The sequence below is a fragment of the Alosa sapidissima genome, chromosome 2 (assembly GCF_018492685.1).
Source record: "Alosa sapidissima isolate fAloSap1 chromosome 2, fAloSap1.pri, whole genome shotgun sequence".
Classification (NCBI taxonomy): domain Eukaryota; kingdom Metazoa; phylum Chordata; class Actinopteri; order Clupeiformes; family Clupeidae; genus Alosa; species Alosa sapidissima.
Genome location: NC_055958.1, coordinates 15,946,072 through 15,968,041, shown reverse-complemented (window position 1 = coordinate 15,968,041; position 21,970 = coordinate 15,946,072). Strand labels below are relative to the sequence as shown.

Here is a 21,970-nt window from a genome sequence, read left to right as displayed (position 1 = left end):
CACACATGCACACCCTCCATGAGAGCCCCAGCCTTCCCATCAGAAACCAGCAGTATGCAAAACAACACAAGCGAGCTCAGAGGAGGAGGGGGGGGGGGGGGGTGAGGATGGGGGTGAGGATGGGGGAAGAGGATGGGGGAAGACAAAACAAAAGCGTTTTTTTCCCTGGTCGGAATTCGCTCGGATAAGCGGCGGTCTGCCTCGGCCGATAAGATCCGCAGTGCACCAGAGAGAGATGGGTGTCCTTTTGAGTGGGAGGGATGAAAACAAAACAGGAGAGAGCGGAGGGGGAAGAGGGAGTGGGTAGGAGTGTGTGTGTGTGTGTGTGTGTGTGTGGTTGTGAGGCCCCACTTGAAGCTGTGGTTTGTGTTTGCTGTTGTTCTGTCTACCTGCACCATGAGTCCCAGCGCTGTGTGTGTGTGTGTGTGTGTGTGTGTGTGTGTGTGTGTGTGTGTGTGTGTGTGTGTGTGTGTGTGTGTGTGTGTGTGTGTGTGTGTGTGTGTGTGTGTAGCGTAGCTATCTCTGCTTATTGCCACATAAAGTGGTACTATTGAGTGCAAATGAGAGCTGTTGGAGTGCCCTCAGCCAAACACTCCACCAGAGCCTAGAGAGACATGAACCGATTCTAAATGCACAGAAGGAGATGGGTAAGGCAACTGGTGACATGAATGACTTGGCACAGTGTAAAAAGTCTACCATTTGAAACAGCAGGAGCAGTTCACTGGTTTGTAGCAGTGAGTAGGAGGAGGGATCTCTTCTCGCTTGGCATGCTCAGTCCTGAACGACCCCGGCCCGGATGTGGCCCAGAGTGTTCTGCTCTCCAAGTTGTGAGCAACAAGATGTCAAAAACAATTCCCATGCTTTCAAACGAAGAACAAATATAGCATCTCTCTTTGAGATTCCAGGAAGGTGTGAAAGATTGATTTGACAGTTGAATTCGCTCACTCGCAAAGAGATTGAGGCGTGTAGACAAAGAGTGCGTGAAAAATCCAAGTGACCCAAATCAAACACATCCAAGTCCCAGGTAGTTGTGCATTCTGGGTCCGATTTCGCTCTAACCCGATACAGATCAGTAGTGACATGTTATTCTGGGTTTCACTAACGAAGTGCTGCTTTTGTACCTAGTCCATTTCAATTTACTCCATCCACACATGATGTCCTTCAGATCTTTCTGATTTGATTTGATATACTGTTGCATTGGACATTGACAGGCAAATATCGAGATGTAATGACTGTTCACTTATTATTAACAAGTTATCTCCTGGAGGGTAAACAATCAAACCAGATGTGCAATTACAATGCTAATGAGAAAAGGGGTTGGCGCTAATATTTGTTTTCCATTCAGGCATGGTTGTAATTAGGCATACCCAGCAACTCCAGTCTCCAGAATCAGACAAAGGCTTTGGGGTTAATCTGATGTTTGATACATTTTTAATAAGTCCCGAGCATTTTCAGAGATTCTTCATGAATGCAATGCTTGAGTAAATCTGAGAGAACGCACAAAGTGGCCAAGCTTGAAAGCACATTCTAATTATTCTACTATCAGAAGTGTAGAAAATGGGCGGGTGGGTCACAGAGTGAGGCTTATTTTTCTTTTGCGAGAAGGGGTCGAAGGTTGTTGAGAAGGGAGTCGCCATCACTGTCAAATGGAGAAGCACCTTGATGCACTGTGGATTTTCTCTCCTTCTTAAAGTCAGAATGTGCGGAATGTGCCCGATTACACTCCTGACCTGTCTATCCATGATAAATCTCCTCTGAGAAGAAATGCTTTTAGGATAAAAAAAAAGGATTTTAGTTGGATCTTGATCTGCACCGGGACAAAAAAAGGGCCAGTCAAGAATAATTGATCTGGCAAAAGCTTTAGACTTTGTCTCTCTCTTTTTTTTTCTGTCGAAGTCCCTCGAAAAACAGAGTGAAAAGTTATCAGATTTAACCATCTTTTTAATATTAGATTATCCACTGAAATACGCTAAAACAACCGTGGATGTTCCAAGCCCTCTCACTCACTCTGTAGTTTTAATACCATTGTGACACACTCTCTTAAGGTCTTCTCCATAGTTCTGATCTGGATGGCGGTATTTCCTAGGAAATTGTGCGGTGGTTGTTTTAATTCGCCCTCTAGACCGATGGTAAAGGGGTTGATTTATGTCCCCTTCAGTGTTTTCATGAGGCATTCTGCAGCTCCCCTCTCCCTTTGGCATCTGGTCGCTAATGCATTAATGTGACACACCAGAGATTGGTGGGGGAGAATTTTATTATTTTTTTTTTTAATAATCGTCCATCAATTTTGAGATTTTGCCTAGAAGCCCTAAGGGTGAGTTGGAGGAAGCAGACGCATATTATCCCGCTTATCTGTCTGCGGATTGCCAAGACTTTATGGGTTGCGGGTCCTGGCTTAGCATGCATAAGCCACTGGTTGGGGTTGGTGTGCGGATAAATGTCTCTTCTCTGCCCTCTGCCATCACAGCAGCGTTTTTGATGACTTAAAACTAGCAACTCTCATTAGCGTATAAATCCATCTTACTCTGCTGTCTTGTTTTTAGGAAGAACATTTGCCAAATGGTTCTAAAGTTCTCTAAAGTTTCACAATTCAGATGCATTTTACAATTAATGGCAATTAGCTTTTACATTTTTTTTTTTAAGTTTAAATACTGCTTAGCTTTCATTAATCGATGTAGATCCTTGTTTTTTACCCGTGGCCAAGTTTCAAATTCATTGCTTTTGTTTGGTGTCGTGCTGTAGCCAGCGTAATCAGTTATTATGCGGAGAACGTGGCGCACAGCCAGGGATGGCACAATGAGACACTGGAGTGACCTCAGCGTTGGCATTAAACTCCTAAAACTCACCATGCAAGAGGTGTTGTTCTGCAAAGCCCCTCATCCCACACGCAGCACCCTCATCCCAGCACTAAGACTGATGGGTCTTTTAGGAGGACACTCAAATGTTATCAGTTTCTCTCTTTTTCTCGTCTTCGCTGACATCTTACCCTTCGAGTCTCTACTTTTCAAGTCGAGACGCACCACTCGGTGTTTACTTTATGAGATAAGGTCGAAGGGGGGAGCTGCAGATGGTGATCTGTTCTTACGTCCCTCCCAAAAAAAAGTGGAGAGCAGAACTCCCTGATCTGCTCTTTCTGATGAGGAGTGTGGAAATAAAAAAGTGCCCCATCGCTGCTCCATCTTCGTCTATTAATCACTCGGCTCTCCCTTCCCACAGATGCGCCGTGTCCCTCTGCCGCCACGCTCGGCTCCTTCTATATGAGCACGGTTTGACAGAGACATTATAGGCCATAATTACGTGGTGAACAGGAGGGAGATTGATGCTCGGCCCCGTCTCGCAACTCCTTGACATGTCTGCCGGCACATTGAGAAATAACCGGCAGGCTCCGTCGGCCGACCGGTTCACCCTGCCATCGGTTAACTCCATTCTCGTTAGAACTTCATAAAGTATGATTGGGGACTGAGCGTGCCATATGGTCGCGATCAATCCTCGGATCTTTTTATTGGGGAGGCTTTTAAATGTGGTGCTGGTGGTGGGGGACCAAGCACTCTCTGGGGGGGATCTCAGTGACTCATCGAAGTCTGTGGAGATTCGCACAACTGAGTGGGAACACGGAGAAGAGAACCTCAATGCGACCACTCCAGATGACAAACACACGGATGAAAAGCATTCAAGTTAATAATGTGTGGTTTCCCAACAAGTGAAGTAAAACCTTTTAATAGATATCTTGAATCAGATGGGAATGCAGTACCAGGCAGAGCCACTAGTGAGGCAGTGCATGGTGTTATGAATAGAAATGATAATTAAATGGTGTTATGTAATTGAATAAGTTCTTTTATGGGTTGCCAGCCTTGTTCTTAGCAGTGTAGTGAACATGAGAGGCCATGCATAGCTATGTACTGTAGGCCGTTCCTGCTTGGCATAGATACTGAAACAATCCTTCTATGGCTTCCTTTTGACTGAATGAAAATGAACTATCGCAGGCCCAAGTACAAATCTTTAAAGCAGGATTATCGGAGAACAGGGATTGTTTGCCAATTTCATTACGACATGGGTGTGGGTGAGTTTCAAGAAAACTGGTGTGATATTGTGTTCTGCGTTGAAAGATTATCCTGTTCCTTTTCCTATGAATCCCCCCCCCCCCTTAATGTTGAAATCCATTTAGAAAATCACATTAGGGTCACCACAAGATCAAGTGACTGTCTTTCTTTCCCCTTCCTGTACATAAAGCTCTTTATTGTGTCGTGTCTTTATCACCCTAATAGGAAGCTGTGGCGGGCCAAATTGTTTTGATTTCTCTAAGCGGGTGTCAAACGGCGCTTTTATTGGATGCGTCTCTTCAGGAAAATAACCAGGCCAGTTTTGACTGGATGTCCTGTTGCATTAGGCTCAGCGCCGCTGACGCACCCCAGACAGCATTGTCCCTCTCAGCCAGCTCCTGACACATGACCCTGGGCTGCGCAGCTCCGCTGCTTGACTGACACAGTGTGGGCTGTGTGGAGGTCCCCAGCTACACAGGCCCATTAGCACAAGTGCCAGACATGGAGAGGCCTAGCCTCACCCCACCCCCACCGCCCCAGCTCACCCCACACATAGCACCCGGTGTGGGACTGCGAGGACCCGGGGTCCTGTGGATGGGCCAGAGCCTCCTCTGTCTAATAATGCACGTCCGTCTGTCAGCGGCCGCCCGTGGGATCTTTTGGACGAGACTCAGATTACTCCGATCTGCAGGTTGCTTTCAGCTCAGAGCTGAACATGAGTGGAGTTTTTATGGTTGCGTTGAAAAAGACAGAGAAAAGATGTGTCTCCAGCAGACCCAACAAACGTCCTCTGGGAAGATTTGCGAGGGAAATTTTGTCTCTCTACGGTGTGTCCAAGCCACCCAAACTAAGCAACAAAACACAGGGTTGGTTGTTTATAGGCCTGACTCTGCCTGCAGTTTTCCCAGATGTATTGTCTTGTATACCTGAAAAGATATTGGAAACCATTCACACAATTGACATGATTTAAATCAAAATAACCAACAAACTAAAGACCGAAGTCATCCAGATGGAGATTTAGACTCAGATTTCAAATTCCCTTTAGTGACATGACCATTCCTCAGTACTTACATCAGGATGTTGCCTCGCTGTTCATATACAGATATTGCTACCATGCCTTTTATGTTTTTGTCCATATTCTTTGACCCAATGTTATTATTGATAAAGTGACCCCATGCTCTGTACCTGAGATTCATTTACAGTCGTGACAATGAAAATATCCCCTCTGGTATTTCTCTCTCAATCTGTTACAGAGCTGAGCCCTTGGATTTCCACATTCTCTCACCAAGGAGTGAGAGAATACTCTCTGTTGACCCTCGACCTCACCAGGAACGAGCTTATCGTTGGTGCAAGGTAACACCACAGCCTTTTATCTCATGACCACCCATGCTTGTCAGATAGAATGTCTTTTCATGCTATTTTTTTCCATTATGACAATGGGAGTTGGTTTCAAAGCTAATTTTCCTCCGTGATTCAATAAAGGGAGTTTGTTTGCTCTAGATTAAATGCTGTTGGCTCTTGGGTATTGCTAGCTCTGTAATGGTGAAGACTCAGAAAGTGATATTAGTCAACAGGCTCAGCTGTAGAAAGTCTTTGCTTTCTAGAAAGTAACACTAGATCATGATTCTTTCAGTAGCAGGCTACAAACTGTATGACTTCACAGCATTGTCAATTCTGAAGTGTCTGTGAATAGACTGACCACAGGAACTTCTATTTCATTCTCTCTCTCTCTTCTACAGAAACTACCTCTTCAGACTGAGTCTAAGCAACATCTCCCTTATCCAGGTGAGTGAATCTTTTATTGTGAGCTGTAACTCATGCCAGCTTGTACCCTGCTGTGTAAAGGTCCATTCACTGAAGACTTAATAATAGATTAGTGCCTCGTTCTGCAACCTGGGGAGTATTCCACAAATCAAAATTCCTATGTTGGCCAGATAACGGTTGACTAAAGACAGAGATACCCTCCACCACATGAACTTGAAACATGAACTAAATTACCAGTTGGGTGGTTGAGATCCTTCCTTTCCTTGTGAAAAGTTTCTTTTCTTTTTATAATGACTCTTATCCAGTGGAGAGACCCAGACAGCTTCTTGTTTTATAAGCTCGAGTCGACTCTCTCACACTTGTGCCAGCTGCATCTGTAACCTCCAGTGCCACTCAAGGGCAGCCAAGGAATACTCCAGGCCTCAGTGGTCATCTGGAATGCGGAGGAAGGAAGAGGATCATCATTTGTCTGCACACAGAGAGCGAAGCGTGGTGCTGTGTACTGACTGCGGCTCAGTGCTTTTGACGTAGTGTTTAGATTAGACCTGAAAGCCCAGCCTCCTCTCGAAGAGAGGGAGAGAAATTGAACAGGGTGAGCTTTTATATTTTTTTTTTTTTTGTGCCTCCTTCAGAGCAATAGTGTTAGAGATATTTGATGAAATGCATCATCAGGATTGTGGTGTGTGTCATGCTGGGTTTTCTGTGGCGGAGTGTGCACAGACTGAGCTGCTGTCATCTCTCTTATCCTCCGGACTTTTCGTTTTCTTTTCGTAAAAGTTCCCTCTTCTGTCTACACCACTCATTTTTCTCTCTTTTTTTCTTTCTTTCTCTCTCTCTCTCTCTCTCTTGCGCGCGCTCTCGTTCTCTGGTCTCTTCTGCTGGGAGTCATCTAACTGCTGCTCTGCATGCTCTCGCGTCTACCCCTCATACCCCCAGTCATCCCCCTGAGAGCTCTCGTGGGACTGGTGGCTTAACCGCAATTTCATTTTGTTCCATTCCACCTCTGTCCGTGTGTCCCACTCCCCCCCCCCCCCCCCCCCCCCCCGGGAGCCTGGGAATAAACAAGATGGATCTTTCTTCATTTGGGCTAACTGGAGCGTCACAACCGGTGCCAGGGTCCAAATCGATGAGCAGGCAGTTGGGGCGAGTGGCGAGGGCTGGGCAGGGGGAAGGGGTAGGGGTACGGAGGGGGGGTGGGGGGCAATTCAGCCAGAGTCCCTGCCCAGCAGCAGTGTATTTGAGTAGCTGACAGCAGGAACTGTGGTGGTGGTGTGTTTGTGTGTTTGTGTGTGTGTGTGGGAGGGAGGGGGGGGGGGGTTCTGTCAAGTACTTGCTGTTACCCACTGCTGCTGGACAGGGAGTGTTCTAGGCCCAAGGTGATCTTTATTTTGGGGAAGAGGACTGAAATGCCAGCACAGTGTAGCACATCTCTTTGGCATGACCGTGCGTCCGTCGGCCATAGCTGCAGCCTCTCCTCTCTGCCCTGCTCCACCCCCTCCCACGCCCTCTCCTTGCCCGTGCCGTCCGGGCGCTCCTGTGTGCCCGTGCCAGCAGCGTAATGGTCCTGAGTGGACGCCAGCTCATCCCAGAAATGCGGGCCCTGGTGCCAAACGCGCAGGCCTTGGCAGGCACCGGCCGGGGCGACACGGAAGGCCAAAAGGGGGGAGGCTTTTTAACTTTGACCAGAGAGAGAGAGAGCGAGGGAGGGAGAGAAAGAGGTAGGGAGGAGGTGAAAAGTGCTGATGCTGTTGCTGTGAAGTGCCGCGTCATCTTCAGTGTGTGACCCAGGGCCCCTCTGTTTGTGTGTGTGTGTGTGTGTGTGTGTGCGTGTGTGTATATATATATTGCGGGGGCACTGTTGTTGCAGGCAGCTCACTGCGCCGGGATTAGTGTCTGCTTCACCTCACTGTGTGTACACTGTGTGCTGTGTGTGTTTCACTAATTCACGGATTGGGATAAATGCAGAGACCAAATTTCCCTCACAGGATCTAAAGAGTATATATACTTATTATCAAAAGATTATATACTTATACTTATATATACACACACCAGGAGTGCTGAGCCCACACACACACACACAGGTGGACAATGCCTGTTCAGGTGATTAAAACAAAAACCTTTGGGTCCCAAGCTTTCTACCATGGCTGTGTCATGTGGAAATATATGACTTGGGCACATCACAGGAATTTGCATGAGATGGGATTCTTTTGGTGGGTTACCTTGTCTTTCATCAGAAAAAGACCTGCTGGGCAGTTATCCCCACGTCTCCAAGATGGACTCGGCGTAACCCCATGATGCAGTTCACCTTCTGCTCCCACACAGACTGCCTCACACAGTCTGCGTGAGCTCGCGTGGGAAACGAGAGCCTCCTCTGAGCCACCTCATCCTCGCTGGGGACCGTGTGCGTGATGAGAGGAGCCGGTACAAGCGAGTCCCGCTGAGAACATCTGACGCCCCCTCCGCCAGGATGTCTGCCTCCACGGGAACCGCGCCGAGGCGGCGGATGGGGGACCGAAGACGCAGCAGCGTGCGGTCGAGTCCCACCCACGCACTACGTGCTAACTCCAGCTGGGTGCCGCTTTTAGAAGTAGGGGTTATTGTGAAGGTGGGTGGAGGCTGGATGGGTAAGAGAGACGGTGGAGGAGGAGGTGGGTGGAGGGCGAAGACAGACGCAGGCACAAAGAAAAAGAACGGCACACCCTCATCTTCATCTTTATTTCAACTCCTCTGCCTCTGGAGTGTGTGTGTGTTTGTGTGTGTGTTTTGGTTTGAGCCTACCAATGAAGCAGAGAGTGCACTCTGAGTCTCAGCAAGGGCCTTTAATGCTGAGAGAGAGAGAGAGAGAGAGAAAAGGCCTTTCATGTGTTTTTCCTGTTCCTGGACTAGTTGGGAGTAGGTGAGGGTTGATCCGACATCTAATGAACTCATTTTAGATACTCGCTCAAATCGATCACCGCGAGTTCATTAACCAGTGAGTGAACACAGACCATGCATTCTGATTTGTTTGTTGAAAAAAAAGAAAAACCTGATTTAACTGTTAATTTTAGAAGATGGCAACAAATGGCCAAATCCTGGGAGACTGTGTGGCGGCATGTATTAACAGACTTTAAAGTGGTTGTGAGATGAGAGGATTATTACTAGCCAGCCCTCTCACATGAAAGGTGTCAGCTTTCCTTAACCACTGACATCCTATTCCCTTTGTTCTGAAGTGGGGAGAAAGTGGTGTGTGTGTGTGTGTGTGTGTGTGTGTGTGTGTGTGTGTGTGTGTGTGTGTGTAGTAGGTCAGATGTGTGGGGAGATTGCCTCAGCTAAAGCGGGGTGCTTGGGAGATGATGGCGGACTGAAGGGATCGGGGCACTCTTGAGTCGGGAGCTCAACTCAGGGGGGTCAGGTGCTTGACCTGTGTCTGCTGGCCGTGACTGAGCAGAGCTCTCAGCTGCTTTGGCACAGAGCTGGGGTGTGTGTGTAAGCAAGCAAGACAGAGAGAGAAAGAGAGAGCTTGTGTGTGTTTGAGTTAGTGAGTGATATATTTGTGTGTGTGTGTGTGGGAGAGGGACATAAAAGAAGGCAGTGTGAGGGGTTGGGGATGAGGCTTGTTTTGTCCATGGAGTGCCTGTGTGTTGGATAAGAGCCCTGAGATCCACAAGACTGGAATGTAAACAGCAGCAGCTCTAGAGAAAATGAGAGAGGGAGAGATGCATGCAGGTATAAGAGTCTCCTTCTGCCTGTTTTTGAGGTTCCTAACCAGTACTTTTCTTTTCTTTCCTTTCTTTCCTGTCTTTCTATCTCTCTCACACACACACACACACACACACACACACACACACACACACACACACACACACACACACACACACACACACACACACACTGTCTCTCACCCTCCCCACCTCCTCTCACTCTCTCCTCTACTCCTTTGTATACCCCTGCACTGATAACAGCAGTAGCTGTGTGCTTCACACTGTTGAGTCGAGGTAGAGAGCAATGTCAGGACATCCTGCCTTGTACCTCTACAAGGACAACAACACGTAGCTCTCTGTGGGATACGAGGATCTATCGGCTTATTCTCACCGGAATCCAAAACACAGCAAATCCTAAACAGACAGAAAGCCTGTTTTTTTTTTTTTTTTTTTTGTTGGTGCTTCAGCAAGAAAATCCTGCAGTGGCTCTTGCCACTAAGTATTTGATAATGCTGCCCAGAGATTTTTGTGTTGTGCATCTAAGCAAGTTTTGGACCTTGTTTGGGTCAGTGAGTTAAACCCATTCTGTTTATGGGTATGTGACATTTAATGACTGCACATCTAAAGGCTTCCCATTAGCCCTACTTTAGTTTTTAAAAAATCAATTTGCTCATGACAGAGACCACATTTCTTGCATAAAGACATTTTAGTTGCCTCATAATGGTTAATCTGCAACAACTATAGTGCCACAATCGTTAAGTGTTTCAAAGTTATTGACTGAGAGTTTTTTGCCCTTTCTGAACCTTGAAACTGACAATTGTTTTGCGCATGTTGTGTGGGCTTCAGTGCAGAGAGAACACCATTGTAATGCTGTCTAATGGAAACCCAGGGAATCGGGAGAGAGCCTCTGCTTGCACAATGGCCTGGCTTCGCCCTCGCGCCTCTTGTTTTTCTTGCTCGTCGGCATTTAGTCCCGACCCTCTTCTCTCTCTGCCGCGGCGCCTCGTTCGCACAGATTTTTCCCATCTGTCCCCCTGAGGTCGGGGGCGCGTTTGAGCGGCGTGCCGCTCCTGCTGATTGTTTTCACCCGCTGGGTTTTGCAAGGGCACTCTGCGAAAACAGAAAAAGACGGCCACTAAAGCAAAACATACAGAGCTGGAATGATGTTTTTTCCACTCTTTTCTCCCCCCTCTTTGTGCACCAATCACTGAACACTCTCTCCAGCCTGCAATCAGGCAGCCACTTTACTGGTCGTCCACTTTACTGGTCTTGGATGTTCCTGAAGAGCTTGTGTTGGCGCGGATAAAGGATGGATGTGGACAGTTGCTTCCATGGTAGAGGTGCATTCTGGGTGAATCCATTTCTGATTAACTCTGCACAATATTTCTGCTGTCTTGCATCAGACTGGAGCAGACTGGTGTGGATATAAATGTGGTGGTCAGATGTCCTCAGCACTTCCAAGTCCATAGGAAATGTGACTTTGCCTTTCTGACATTGGAGACAATAGAAAGGCATTGTTTAGGGTAGCTTGAAAAAACCTCTTCCTGGTCAGAGGTCAGCTGACCTTATCAACCCTGACCCTTTGACCCTGAATTGGAAACGCTTAGGAAGGAGCCCGATTGAGAAGTTTGAATTTGTGAGAATTAAACAGAAGATTTTGGACTCTCTTACGTACATTCACCCAGAATCTCCCCAAATGACTTTGGAGAGTGGTGGGGAAGAATGTAGAGTGATGTCCACCGCCTGCTGGGGGAAGCTGCTGGGATGCCTGTGGAGGAGAGGTGGTGGGTGGGTGATGGTGTAGGTGCTGCTGGTTGACAGTCAAAGCAGCGGCGGCGCTGCCCAGAGTGCCACTGCAGCTCATGCAGAGATGGCACCCACTGAGCTGGATCAGATCCCCTCGGTGTCAGGGCGCTGAGAGATCTCCTCTTGCGTCACTGTGCCGACGGGAAGAGTCTGGCTGATGAGTAAAGTTAGCACTTAAAGTGGACCTATGGAAATGAAGTAAGGGGGTGGGGGAAGGGGAAAAAGGTGCAGATTGTATATATTATATATGTAAATATATTATTTATGTGTGGAGGTCGACATCAGTGCCAGAAGTTGCGGCTCGCCGACCTCATCATCGTGCCTGATTGCATTCAGCGCGATTAATTAATTTGCCTTCCATGATTTGGTGAGATTTAATTATTGATGTGGCCGCCATCACCCACGGGAACGTGGTGGTGGTGGTGGTGGTGGTGGCAGAAGCTATGATGGTCTTGGGGTCGAGGAGGTGTTGGGTGGGGGGGGGGCATTGGGGCATTAAGGTGAGGGCTTGGATAGCATTGTGCAGTTCAGAGACACCGCGCTGTCACAGAGCCGTGAGTCTTTGTAATGGTGCCAGCCGACAGGGCTGACATTTGGGGCCGCGGACGGCTACAGAAAAACACTCTGTGGACCCCGAGCCAGCGCTCCACCAACAGGTCTGCCTCCAGGCCCTTTTTTCCAGGTTTTTTCCTCGCCGAGGGAAATTGCCCGTGAGAGTGCCCGGCAGCACAAGTCCCTCACTCACGTAGGCTTTTTAAATTAAACCCATCATTCACTTCCGCCCCCACTAACACGCTGGGCTTTGGGGGTTGGGGTTTGTTAGGGAGGAGGTGGGGTGGCTTCTTGACCCCTTGGGATAGCATTGCCACAGAGTTAAAGTGATGTTGTGGGAATGTTGCCCAAGGCATTTCTGTGGGATGATCTGTAGTTTGACACACACACACACACACACACACACACACACACACACACACACACACACACTCCCCTCAGCTGTATTTTACTTTTCAAATGTAAGCACTAACTGGCAGGACTGTAAAACTGTTTCCTTTCTTCATTATTGCATCTGGTTGTTCATCTGTCTCTTTCTCACCATCTCTCTCTCCATCTGTCTCTCTCTCTCCCTTATCCTCTCTTTCCTCCTTTCCTTTATAAGCTCTTGGCTGTTCTTTCACAACACTCTGCCTTGTTCAAACCGATCCCCCTCATGTTGTGTAGCAGGAGGCCTGTTGGCCTAACCTCACACTATACTGGCTCTAGTGTGATTTAGGAAAAAAAGACCATGTGTGTGTATTTCAGAAAGTGAGTGACTGAGTGACTTGGGCTAAAAGCAAGGGTGCGAGAGAGAGCCTACGTGGAAAATCTGCAGACGAGAAACCTATCTGGTGCCCTCTTGGGTTGGGATCAGTGTTGGGGCACAGTGCTACGGGGCCAATTGAGAGTCTTGTCACATCTATCAGGTCGTCGGTGAATGGAGGCAGTCTGAATAGGCAGCTCTGTTAAAGGACGAAAGAGGGCGGGATCTTCAGCAGGCCTATTGAAGCACAGGGACCTTGAAGCAGCGGCCTGGTGGAGAAAGATGGCCTTCCTCCCTTTAGAGAGAGAGAGAGAGAGAGAGAGAGAGAAAGAGAGAGAGGGAGGGAGGGGGGGAGAGGGAAGGGGGGGGCGGAGCTGATGAACCTTTATCAGCCATGCCATTGGAGTACAATCATGAGTATGCAAATTGAAATCCCTTTTCCCTCCAATGTCACCGCGGATGACTGATTTGAATTGGATTTGGATGTATGGGTGGGGAAGAGGCGTCAAGGTTTTTTTATTGTTGTGCTTGTGGTCGGTGAAGAAACCGTGAAACGACGTAGCGCTGTTGACATTCCACGCCTGAAACACTCTCGCTTTCTATTAAAACTTCAACAGACAAAACATTTCCAGGTGACCATGATGGACAAGACAGGGGGAGGCCCTCGCTGTCGGGCAACACTCACACCTCATTTAGAACATTCCGGAATCGTAATTAGTTGTCACACTTGATATTTGTCAATGGCTGCCTGAGACAAGAGCCTTATTGGGGAGAAGCTCTGGTGCTGAGGCTTGTGCCATAAGAACTGTGTGATTTCCTAGACACACACACACACACACACACACACACACACACACACACACACACACACACACACACACACACAGAGTCTCTTCCATTTCCATCTCCCCGAGGACTCATAGAATTAACAAACTTCTTTTACTCCTCCATTGTTTCTCTGTCTGGATACTTTTATTAGATTTTTTGTGTGTGCCATAGCTAGTTCGTTGTGCCATGAAAAATTCATGAGTGATTTTTTTTTTTTCTCTCTAATTCTAGTTCTTTGTTTTGTTTCCACACCCAATGCAATGCTTTGCTTTTATTGCAAACAATAAAATTCGGAGGGGAAAAATAGTTTGAAGAATGAGATGTCATTGTACGGTTTTGGTGCAAATAGCACAAGGCCAACTAATTAAGCAATATAAAATCTATAAAATCATAGCATCTCCTCACAAGGCGAGGCATGACGTTATCCAGGCATCTGTGAGGATGATGTACCATCATCGATGGAGAAATAAAACTCATCTCATCTACATTCAAGGCATTTCCGTCTAGAAATTTTGTGATCCCCCCTCCCCCCCCCCCCCTCCGCCAAGCGACTTGTCAACCTATTTTAATATGAGGAAAAATGACAGCCCATACGCTATATTCCCTTTCTTCACTGCATTTAAGGACCGTGACACAGTAATCGGTCATTTCCAGTCCAAATGCTAAGTACCTAAACAACAAAAAAGACTGCCCATTTGACTTATCTTTTTTTGGAGCGGATGACTTATCCCCTCAGATCTTTCTCTCTCTCTCCTTTCTTTCCTTCTCTCGCTCTCTCTCTTTCTGTCTCTCTCTCTCTCTCTCTCTCTCTCTCTCTCTCTCTCTCTCTCTCTCTCTCTCTCTCTCTCTCTCTCTCTCTCTCCCTCCATATTGGAGATTGGGCATCTGTCCTTGCATGCTCTGAGCCATTGCTGGACTATTAGGCCGTCCTTCCGCTGCTCTAAACGGTTGTCAGAGGAGATTTATCATTCCGCCACTTTGGTGCGTCCATCAGGGAGCGTCCAGTCGCACTCTTGACGGAAGTCGGATGAAGTGAAGCCAACCAATGGCGGCTAAGGCTCAGCCTTTAGTTTACATGGCCCACATTCATACCGTCTACTGCCTTTCACACGCAAGCCCAGTCTGCCACAGACCTCTTGTGGAGCTTTTTTTTTATCCACAGAGAGGGACTAGGGCGCAGGCTTTGTCTCAGATCAGCATAGAGATGGAAAGAGGGAATGGAGTGTGAGAGACGTACAGGGAGGAAAAAAAGGAGGGAGAGAGAGAGGGAGAGAGGAGGGCTAGAGAGCTGGAGAGACATAGGCTGCCGTAGCGAAGGGGTCAGTGGGTTAAATAGACGTGATCCGTGCTGCCCGGCAGACAAGGCGATAATGCTTCCCCAAAGCTATGACTCACCGCAAAGGCATCCATCACAGACGCCCCCCACCATGCAGATAAATGGAGCTTTAGAGTGATGGTAAATAGTGGTTTTCTGTGTGTGTGTGTGTGTGTGTGTGTGTGCTTGTTAGGAGAGTTGGGGTTTTGGAGGGAGGGGGTTGGTTAGTTGGTTTTGTTTGGAATTACGTCACTCCGCCACTCCTGACAGCACGGTTGTTTTTGTGTGTCTGAGTGTGTAAGCAGGGAGGGGACCTCATGGAAGTGGGGGGCGAATGTAGGTCTCAGGCAGCACAATGTAAGTGACAGCCTCACAGGAGACCGAGAGTGGGAAGTGTACATACGTTAAAACCCCCCACTCCCAACTCCAGTGCCAGTTTGAGTGAGGGACTGTCTTGGAACATGGTAGCCCTTCTGAGGGGCCTCTTGGCAGTCATTGTCATATGAAGAGCTCCACCACCCCAAACCACACTCTCACACACAAACACACACCCTCCCTCTCTCTCACACACACACACACACACACACACACACACACACACACACACACACACACACACAGCACCAAGAGTTGTCGTCCGTTCCACAGGAATTCTCCTCCTCGTCTGGCTCCTGGCTGGAAATGCTCACTCGAAACCAAATGAAAATCCCGCACAAATATGGCTCCATTATGGCCCCGTAATTGGCTTTCTTTATTACTGGCTCATTGCTCCATGAGGGAGGTTAATTGAATGCTCCTCGGACAGAAAATGGAATCGAGTGCGCTCACACTCGCACTCTTACGCAGTTTAGCGGCCACTAACTTTGTAGCGCCCGCCAAGCGTAGATTTATTTCTGTAATCAATTAGACCCTTTCTCCCCCTTTTTCTAGCCAGTGCCTTCTAATCTGCTTCCAGACCAGTGATCTTTGCATTCGGGTCACGATCCAGGCTCTCCAAGGACCGGGCTACTTTGGAGGGAAAAGAAATGCATGGCGCAGATCTATTGTGCTTAGAGCCAAAATGGTGCGCGCACTGCTGCAGTTGCACTAGTCTTCTTGAACCTGTTCAAAAGAGGCTGCTTCAGTGTCTGGCTCTCCGACGCGATCGCTACGGCCAGTGCTAGAGTGACCTCTGTGCCTCTGACCATGCGGCCCACAACTCACAGGGCACAGCATGGAGAGAGAGTAAGAAAAGGAGGAGGAGGGGAGATGGAGGAGGAGGAATGGGAGGAGAGGGAAAGTGAGAAGTGGTATGACGTCGTCCTTCAGGTCCTCTCACTCTTTCTCTTTCTTTCTTTCTTTCTTTCTGTCTCTTTCTTTCTTTCCTTCTTTCTCCCTCTCTTTGTCTGTCTCTTTCTTTCTTTCTTTCTTTCTTTCTTTCTTTCTTTCCTTTTCTCTCTCTCTCTCTCTCTCTCTCTCTCTCTCACTTTCTCTCTCTTTCTCTCTCTCAGCAGTCGGCCTGTCCACCTCAGTGCTCTGATTATTTTCGCTGGTGGAGGAGACCTAAACGCAAAGTGATACCCATGAGATAGCCGTCCCTCTCTCTCAGGCCCCCGAGCACAAAGGAGGAAGGCGGCTCTGCACTGCCGGCCTCGCCTCCCTCTGCCAACAGAGAGCGTGGGGAGGGCGGGAGAGGGGGGAGAGTGTGTGTGGTTTGGAAGGGCCCGGTCTCTTGCTGTGTCACCGTTAACGGCCGCAAAAGCCCCATAATTGGTGTAGTGAAGAGGGAAGTTGTGGTTTGCGGTGAGTGTCTTGTGTGTGTGTGAGAGAGAGGGTAGGACTGGGCAGCTCTGTGCCAGCCAAGACGGGGGGGGGGGCATTAGCATGAAAATGGCATACGGTTGCACAGTCTCTCCTATTACCTTAGCTCCCCTGTGTGTGTGTGTGTGTAAAAGAGAGTGAGAGAGTGTTTGTGTATGTGTGTGTGTGTGTGCGTGCGTGGAGCTTTTTGGAGCCCACCTATCAACCTGTTTTGTGCAATTAAAGAAAACGACAGTAGCATTCTAATGCCCCTTTCATGTTGATGTATTGCAGTAACAGCAGTTGCGTAACAGCCTTCCCCACAAACCCTCCCCCTGAAAAGCAGCTGTTGGCTGTGTGTGAATGAGGCGAGCAAGTCACTCTTTTTTTTGTCTTTTTTGTTGTTGTTTATTTTTGGTTTCCCAGGCAACAGAATGGAGCCCGGACGAAGACACCAGGAGGTCCTGTCAGAGCAAAGGAAAGACAGAGGTAACTTTGAGACCCTCAGGTCCGTCCATCCCCCTTAAAAAAAGATAATTCTCTGCCTCTTCTGACAGACTATTGGCCCGAGGACTGTGATTTATAGGGAATGTAGGACAGTGTTTGAATTGTTAGCATTTGCTTGATTTGGGGTTGTGTGTCTGCTCCTGGTAAGGCCTTTACAGCTAGGTTGCACAGTAATAGTCTGGACGCAATGAAGGCAGTAGATGGTAGGGACTGAAGTGTCTGAAAGGTGTTGCAAAGTCTGTGGAATAAAAAGAATAGGGAGCCAAGAAAAGACACTTCCTGCCTTTTTAGCATGCGGGGGGAAGGCAGGTTGGCTGCTGGCACTGATAACCGGTGCCATGATCATTCTGTTGTCTCGCTTTCTTTGGGGGAATTGATTACCATGTCATTTTTATCTCAAAAGGCCGGTAGGAAAAAGTATGAGGTAGACAGAGAGAGAGAGAGAGAAAGGGAGAGAGAGAGAAAGGGAGAGAGAGAGATGGGCGAGAGAGAGGGATAGAGAGAGGGAAGGGGGGGTGAAATGAAAGTTTATGGAGGAAAAAACTGTAATGAAGCCTGGAAACGGGTCAGACCTTGTCTCTCTTTTATAAGGCTTTGACACTCCACAGGGTATTTTAAATTATTGTAATTTCATTCAGAGTTAAAATGAAACATAAAATCTTCTTTGTATGACAGTTTTGCTGATATTGACGGGAAAAGGCACAGGGGGAAAATGGCTCCATCCTTCACTATGTCTAATGTAATTCTCATAGCTGCCAAAACAAAATGGAGGCAGGTTCCTTTGTGATAGCCACTGTGGGGACTGCTTATTCATTAAGCCGAAGTTGGCAGACAAAACAAAACATAGAAACCTCAGCAAGCCTATTAATCACTCTGTCATGTATGTGCAAAGTAGACTAACAGTGATATTAATTTCTCAAGGCTTCAGATAGATTGGATATTCTAGAAGTCTGTGGGTGAATAGACAATCAGTGTTGACCACAGAGATGAGCACTGAGACCAAAAGATGAAGTTTAAAGCAGCCATGGCACTCCTCATACAGAGGAGAACGTTAGGCTAGGCCTGACTCATTATTGATCCCTAGTCAATTACGGAGTGTAGAGTGAGTTCTAATTGGTGTTGGATTCTGAGCTAGGACTTTAATTGGTGTTAGTTGGAGAGTGTATAGCAGTAATTGGTGGTGTTATTTTGTGAGTGTAGAACTGTAATTGCTGGTGGTAGTTGGTGGGTGGGTGTTAGTTGGGGCTGTGTTTGGAGAGACCCTCACAAGTGTACTGCCCCCTGCAGGTGGAGTGTCAGAACTACATCCGGGTGCTTCTGATCAACAAGACGGAGGTGATGACCTGCGGAACCAACGCCTTCCAGCCTCTCTGTATGATCCGCGAGGTGGGTGAAGACCGTGTGAATGGGTTAAGGTCAATTCAAGGTCAAGGTCAATTTTGAAAGCAAAAACAAATTGTTGTTGACAGATGTCGCAGAGCTGTAGGTTTTCATAGTCCAGCGGCAGCAACAAATTGTTGAAAAGAACGTCAACTAGTTTCTATATCAACTTGGACATTGTCGTTACATTTCACCGCGAAATGACACACACCATGACCACGACAACACTTTGGGTTGATATCAAATCAGAGTATTCAAATCTGTGCTGTTTCAAATGTTGTGATATATATCACCCTAGCAGACACAAATTTTGTCTCTTTTACAATATATTTTGTCTAGCGATGCTTGTCACCTGAACTATAAATTGGCCTTTATGGTGACAGAGAGTAGTGTGTGTGTGTGTGTGTGTGTGTGTGTGTGTGTGTGTGTGTGTGTGTGTGTGTGTGTGTGTGTGTGTGTGTGTGTGTGTGTGTGTGTGTGTGTGTGTGTGTTTATTTTATGGTGGTTTTATGAGGGTGCCTTAATTCAACTCTCCAAGCTGATTCATGATGATGGTGGCCATGATGGTGTTTCGCTCTCGGGAAGCAGAAACCAGTCGGGGTTAGTGGATGTGAATGACCGGAGGGGAATTGAACCAGCCTGATTTTTTATCTTGATCCCCTCTTAAGGACTCACACTGCATTCACCCCCCCCCCCCTGCCACCACTTGCCCTCCAAAGTAACAGTGTTTCTTATCTTCCTATCTCTCTCTCCTCTCTCCCACTCTACTCTTTCTCTCTCTCCAGGTCGGTAATCTGAGCAACGTGCTGGAGAAGGTGAACGGTGTGGCTCGCTGCCCGTACGACCCGCGCCACAACTCCACGGCCGTGGTGACCGAGAGCGGCGAGCTGTACGCCGCCACGGTCATCGACTTCTCGGGCCGTGACCCTGTCATCTACCGCAGCCTGGGCGGCCTGCCTCCCCTCAGGACGGCGCAGTACAACTCCAAGTGGCTCAACGGTAACCATGGAGTTCTGCCCCCGTCTCTCACACAGACAAACACATACACACACACACACACACACACACACACACACACACACACACACACACACACACACACACCCTTCTCCGTCAAACCCTGCTGCCCCTTGTCAGCACACACACTCACTCTAGTCGTCCACTAGCTGGCCTGCTGACACCCACTGAGCATGAAGGGGAAAAAACTGTGATTGGCAGCGGGCGAAATGGTGTGTGTGTGTGTGTGTGTGTGTGTGTGTGTGTGTGTGTGTATGTGTAAATTGGAGCTGTGATTGGCAGCGGGCGAAATGGTGTGTGTGTGTGTGAATGGTAGCTGTGATTGGCAGCAGGCGAAATGGCAGGTTAAAGCACCACGCAGCCTACTGTTTTTATTCTGTTTTTTTTTTTTTTTTATTTCATTTTACTGTGAGTAGACCAGTATTGACCAGGTGTTGAGAAACAAACATGGGCACCATCCATATTCTTTGGAGGTTCGACATCACTCCAACACCCTTAATGCACCAGAGGATATAGCTCGATAAAACCCAGGTGATTCACTGTGATGTTGACAAAGATAATCTCCATGTGAGAGCTTGATTATATGCAGTTGCTCTTCTAGGAAAACAAACCCGCTGTATCCTAATCGTAAGACCGAGAATGAAAAAAGAATGGGTATCTTGTGATTTGCTCGTAATCTGTGTGTGTGCGTGTGCGTGCCTGCTTGTGCGTGCGTGCGTGCGTGCGTGTGTGTGTGTGTGTGTGTGTGAGGGAACGGAGTTCATTGTGAAGCAGTGCTCAGGTGTTTGTAGGGATCACACAGACCCCTGATAATCCGCTGATAAGTCAGTGCGACTCAGCAAGCAGCAGCAGGGGCAGTCCCAGCAGCAGCCGGAGACTTGAGCACTCTACATGCTGATGAGCGACGCAGGGGAGGCACACGAGGAGTCATCACAAGAGTTGCACAATCCCTACAACTCAGAAGGGAACATACAGATCCATGTCACACATACACACACACACACACACACACACACACACACACACACACACACACACAGAGAGAGTGCTATATAGACTCCGATTCATTGCTGAGCACATCCCCGATGTCATAATCATTATGCATTCTAAGAGTGCAGCCAGGGCTGGGAGATACTTAGGATGGCCTCAGAAGTGTCAGGAGAGAGGGAGAGGGAGGGAGGGAGAGAGAGAGAGAGAGAGAGAGAGGAGAGCGAAGCCGACGGATGAACTTCAATCAGTGGTGCCTCTCCCATTTTAAAGAGGCATGGAAGTGTCCCTAATCTTCAGGCTGCTGATGTGGAGCCTTCTCCCTTCTGCCCCTCCGAGTGCACAATACATCCTGACACCAGCAGAATCTGAGAGGGAGAGGGAATGAGTCGGAGGGGACGTGGGAAGAGTGGAGAGGGGGAAGAACAGAGGAGGAGAGAGGGAGTGTGAGGATGTGGAGCTGTAAATGACACAGTGTGTGGGTGGGGGGGGGGGGTGATAAAGCGAGGTCAAGGTGAGCAAGGGAGGGAGGGCGCAATGCAGGGGATGGAGGTGTGCGAGTCTATCTTCTATCTTCTCTCTTCTCTCTTCCCCTCTTTCTCTCTTCCCCTCTTTCTCTCTTACCCTCTCCTCCCCCCTGCACTAGCAGACTAGTTCACTTGTGAGAGTGTGAGAGTTGGAGGAGGAGAGGTAGAGATGAAGAGAGGGATGGAGGAGGAGAGCAAAGGAGAGGTAGAGATAAAGAGAGGGATGGAGAGTGAAGGAGAGAAAAGAAAGGGAGGTAGAGAGCAGTAGGCAGGGCGGTGCAGATAGACTCGCAGAGCAGCCAGCGGTGTAATTATTCCTCGCGGCAGGGAGAGGGTGAAATTACCACGGCAACGCTTCACGCCACCCCGGGCTACAGCCCAGCCTCGGTGCCGGGCCACCTCCGTGAGAGAAAGAGGGAGGAAGAGAAAGAGAGAGAGCGAGAGAAGAGAAGAGAAAAGAAGAGAAAGGAAGTGCAGGACTGAGAGAGGTTGTTTTTAGACTCCCTGCATCAGCATGATTAACACACAGCCCTCTTGCTCTCATGCTGCTACATATGCATATGGATGTCCACTTCAGCCACTGTATGCTCACTGCCGACTGTAAGTGTGTGTGTTGTGTGTGTGTTGTGTGTGTGTTGTGTGTGTGTGTGTGTGTGTGTGTGTGTTGTATGTATGTGTTGTGTGCGGAGCAGGAAGTGTTTCCTAGAAATAGCCTCTACCTCCTCTCCAGCACATCATTTTCTCATTCTCCATCGATCCCTTTGTTCTCTGGCATTTTCAGCTAAGCAGCACAGAACCACATCCACTCACGCAAGCAGCCAAGCAAGCAAGAGCTCCCATTTACACACACACACACACACACACACACACACACACACACACACACACACAGATGTTTTCCACAAAAGGGGAGGGGGGGGGGGGGGTGTTGAGAGGACTAAGCCTTGAGTAGCTGCTGCTTCCTGGGTCATGGCTGGTTCTCAGAGGCCTGAGCCCCAAGAGACCTGTTAACACTCCAGGGGTGCAGACTAGAACTGTTTTCA

The 21,970-nt window shown here is 48.2% G+C and overlaps 1 protein-coding gene across 4 annotated transcripts in view; it reads left to right on the top strand.

Moving 5' to 3' along the window:
- Positions 1 to 480: 480 nt before the first annotated feature.
- sema5ba (sema domain, seven thrombospondin repeats (type 1 and type 1-like), transmembrane domain (TM) and short cytoplasmic domain, (semaphorin) 5Ba) overlaps positions 481 to 21,970 on the top strand; it is a 63,906-nt gene continuing 42,416 nt past the window's right edge. For all 4 annotated transcript variants that reach the window (XM_042084660.1, XM_042084656.1, XM_042084657.1 and 1 more), the window contains exons 1-5: positions 481 to 5,393; positions 5,780 to 5,825; positions 16,936 to 16,998; positions 18,304 to 18,402; positions 19,182 to 19,395. In XM_042084660.1, coding sequence (XP_041940594.1) covers positions 5,251 to 5,393; positions 5,780 to 5,825; positions 16,936 to 16,998; positions 18,304 to 18,402; positions 19,182 to 19,395 — 565 coding nt within the window. In that variant the 5' untranslated portion in view covers positions 481 to 5,250. The remainder of the gene's footprint in view (positions 5,394 to 5,779; positions 5,826 to 16,935; positions 16,999 to 18,303; positions 18,403 to 19,181; positions 19,396 to 21,970) is intronic.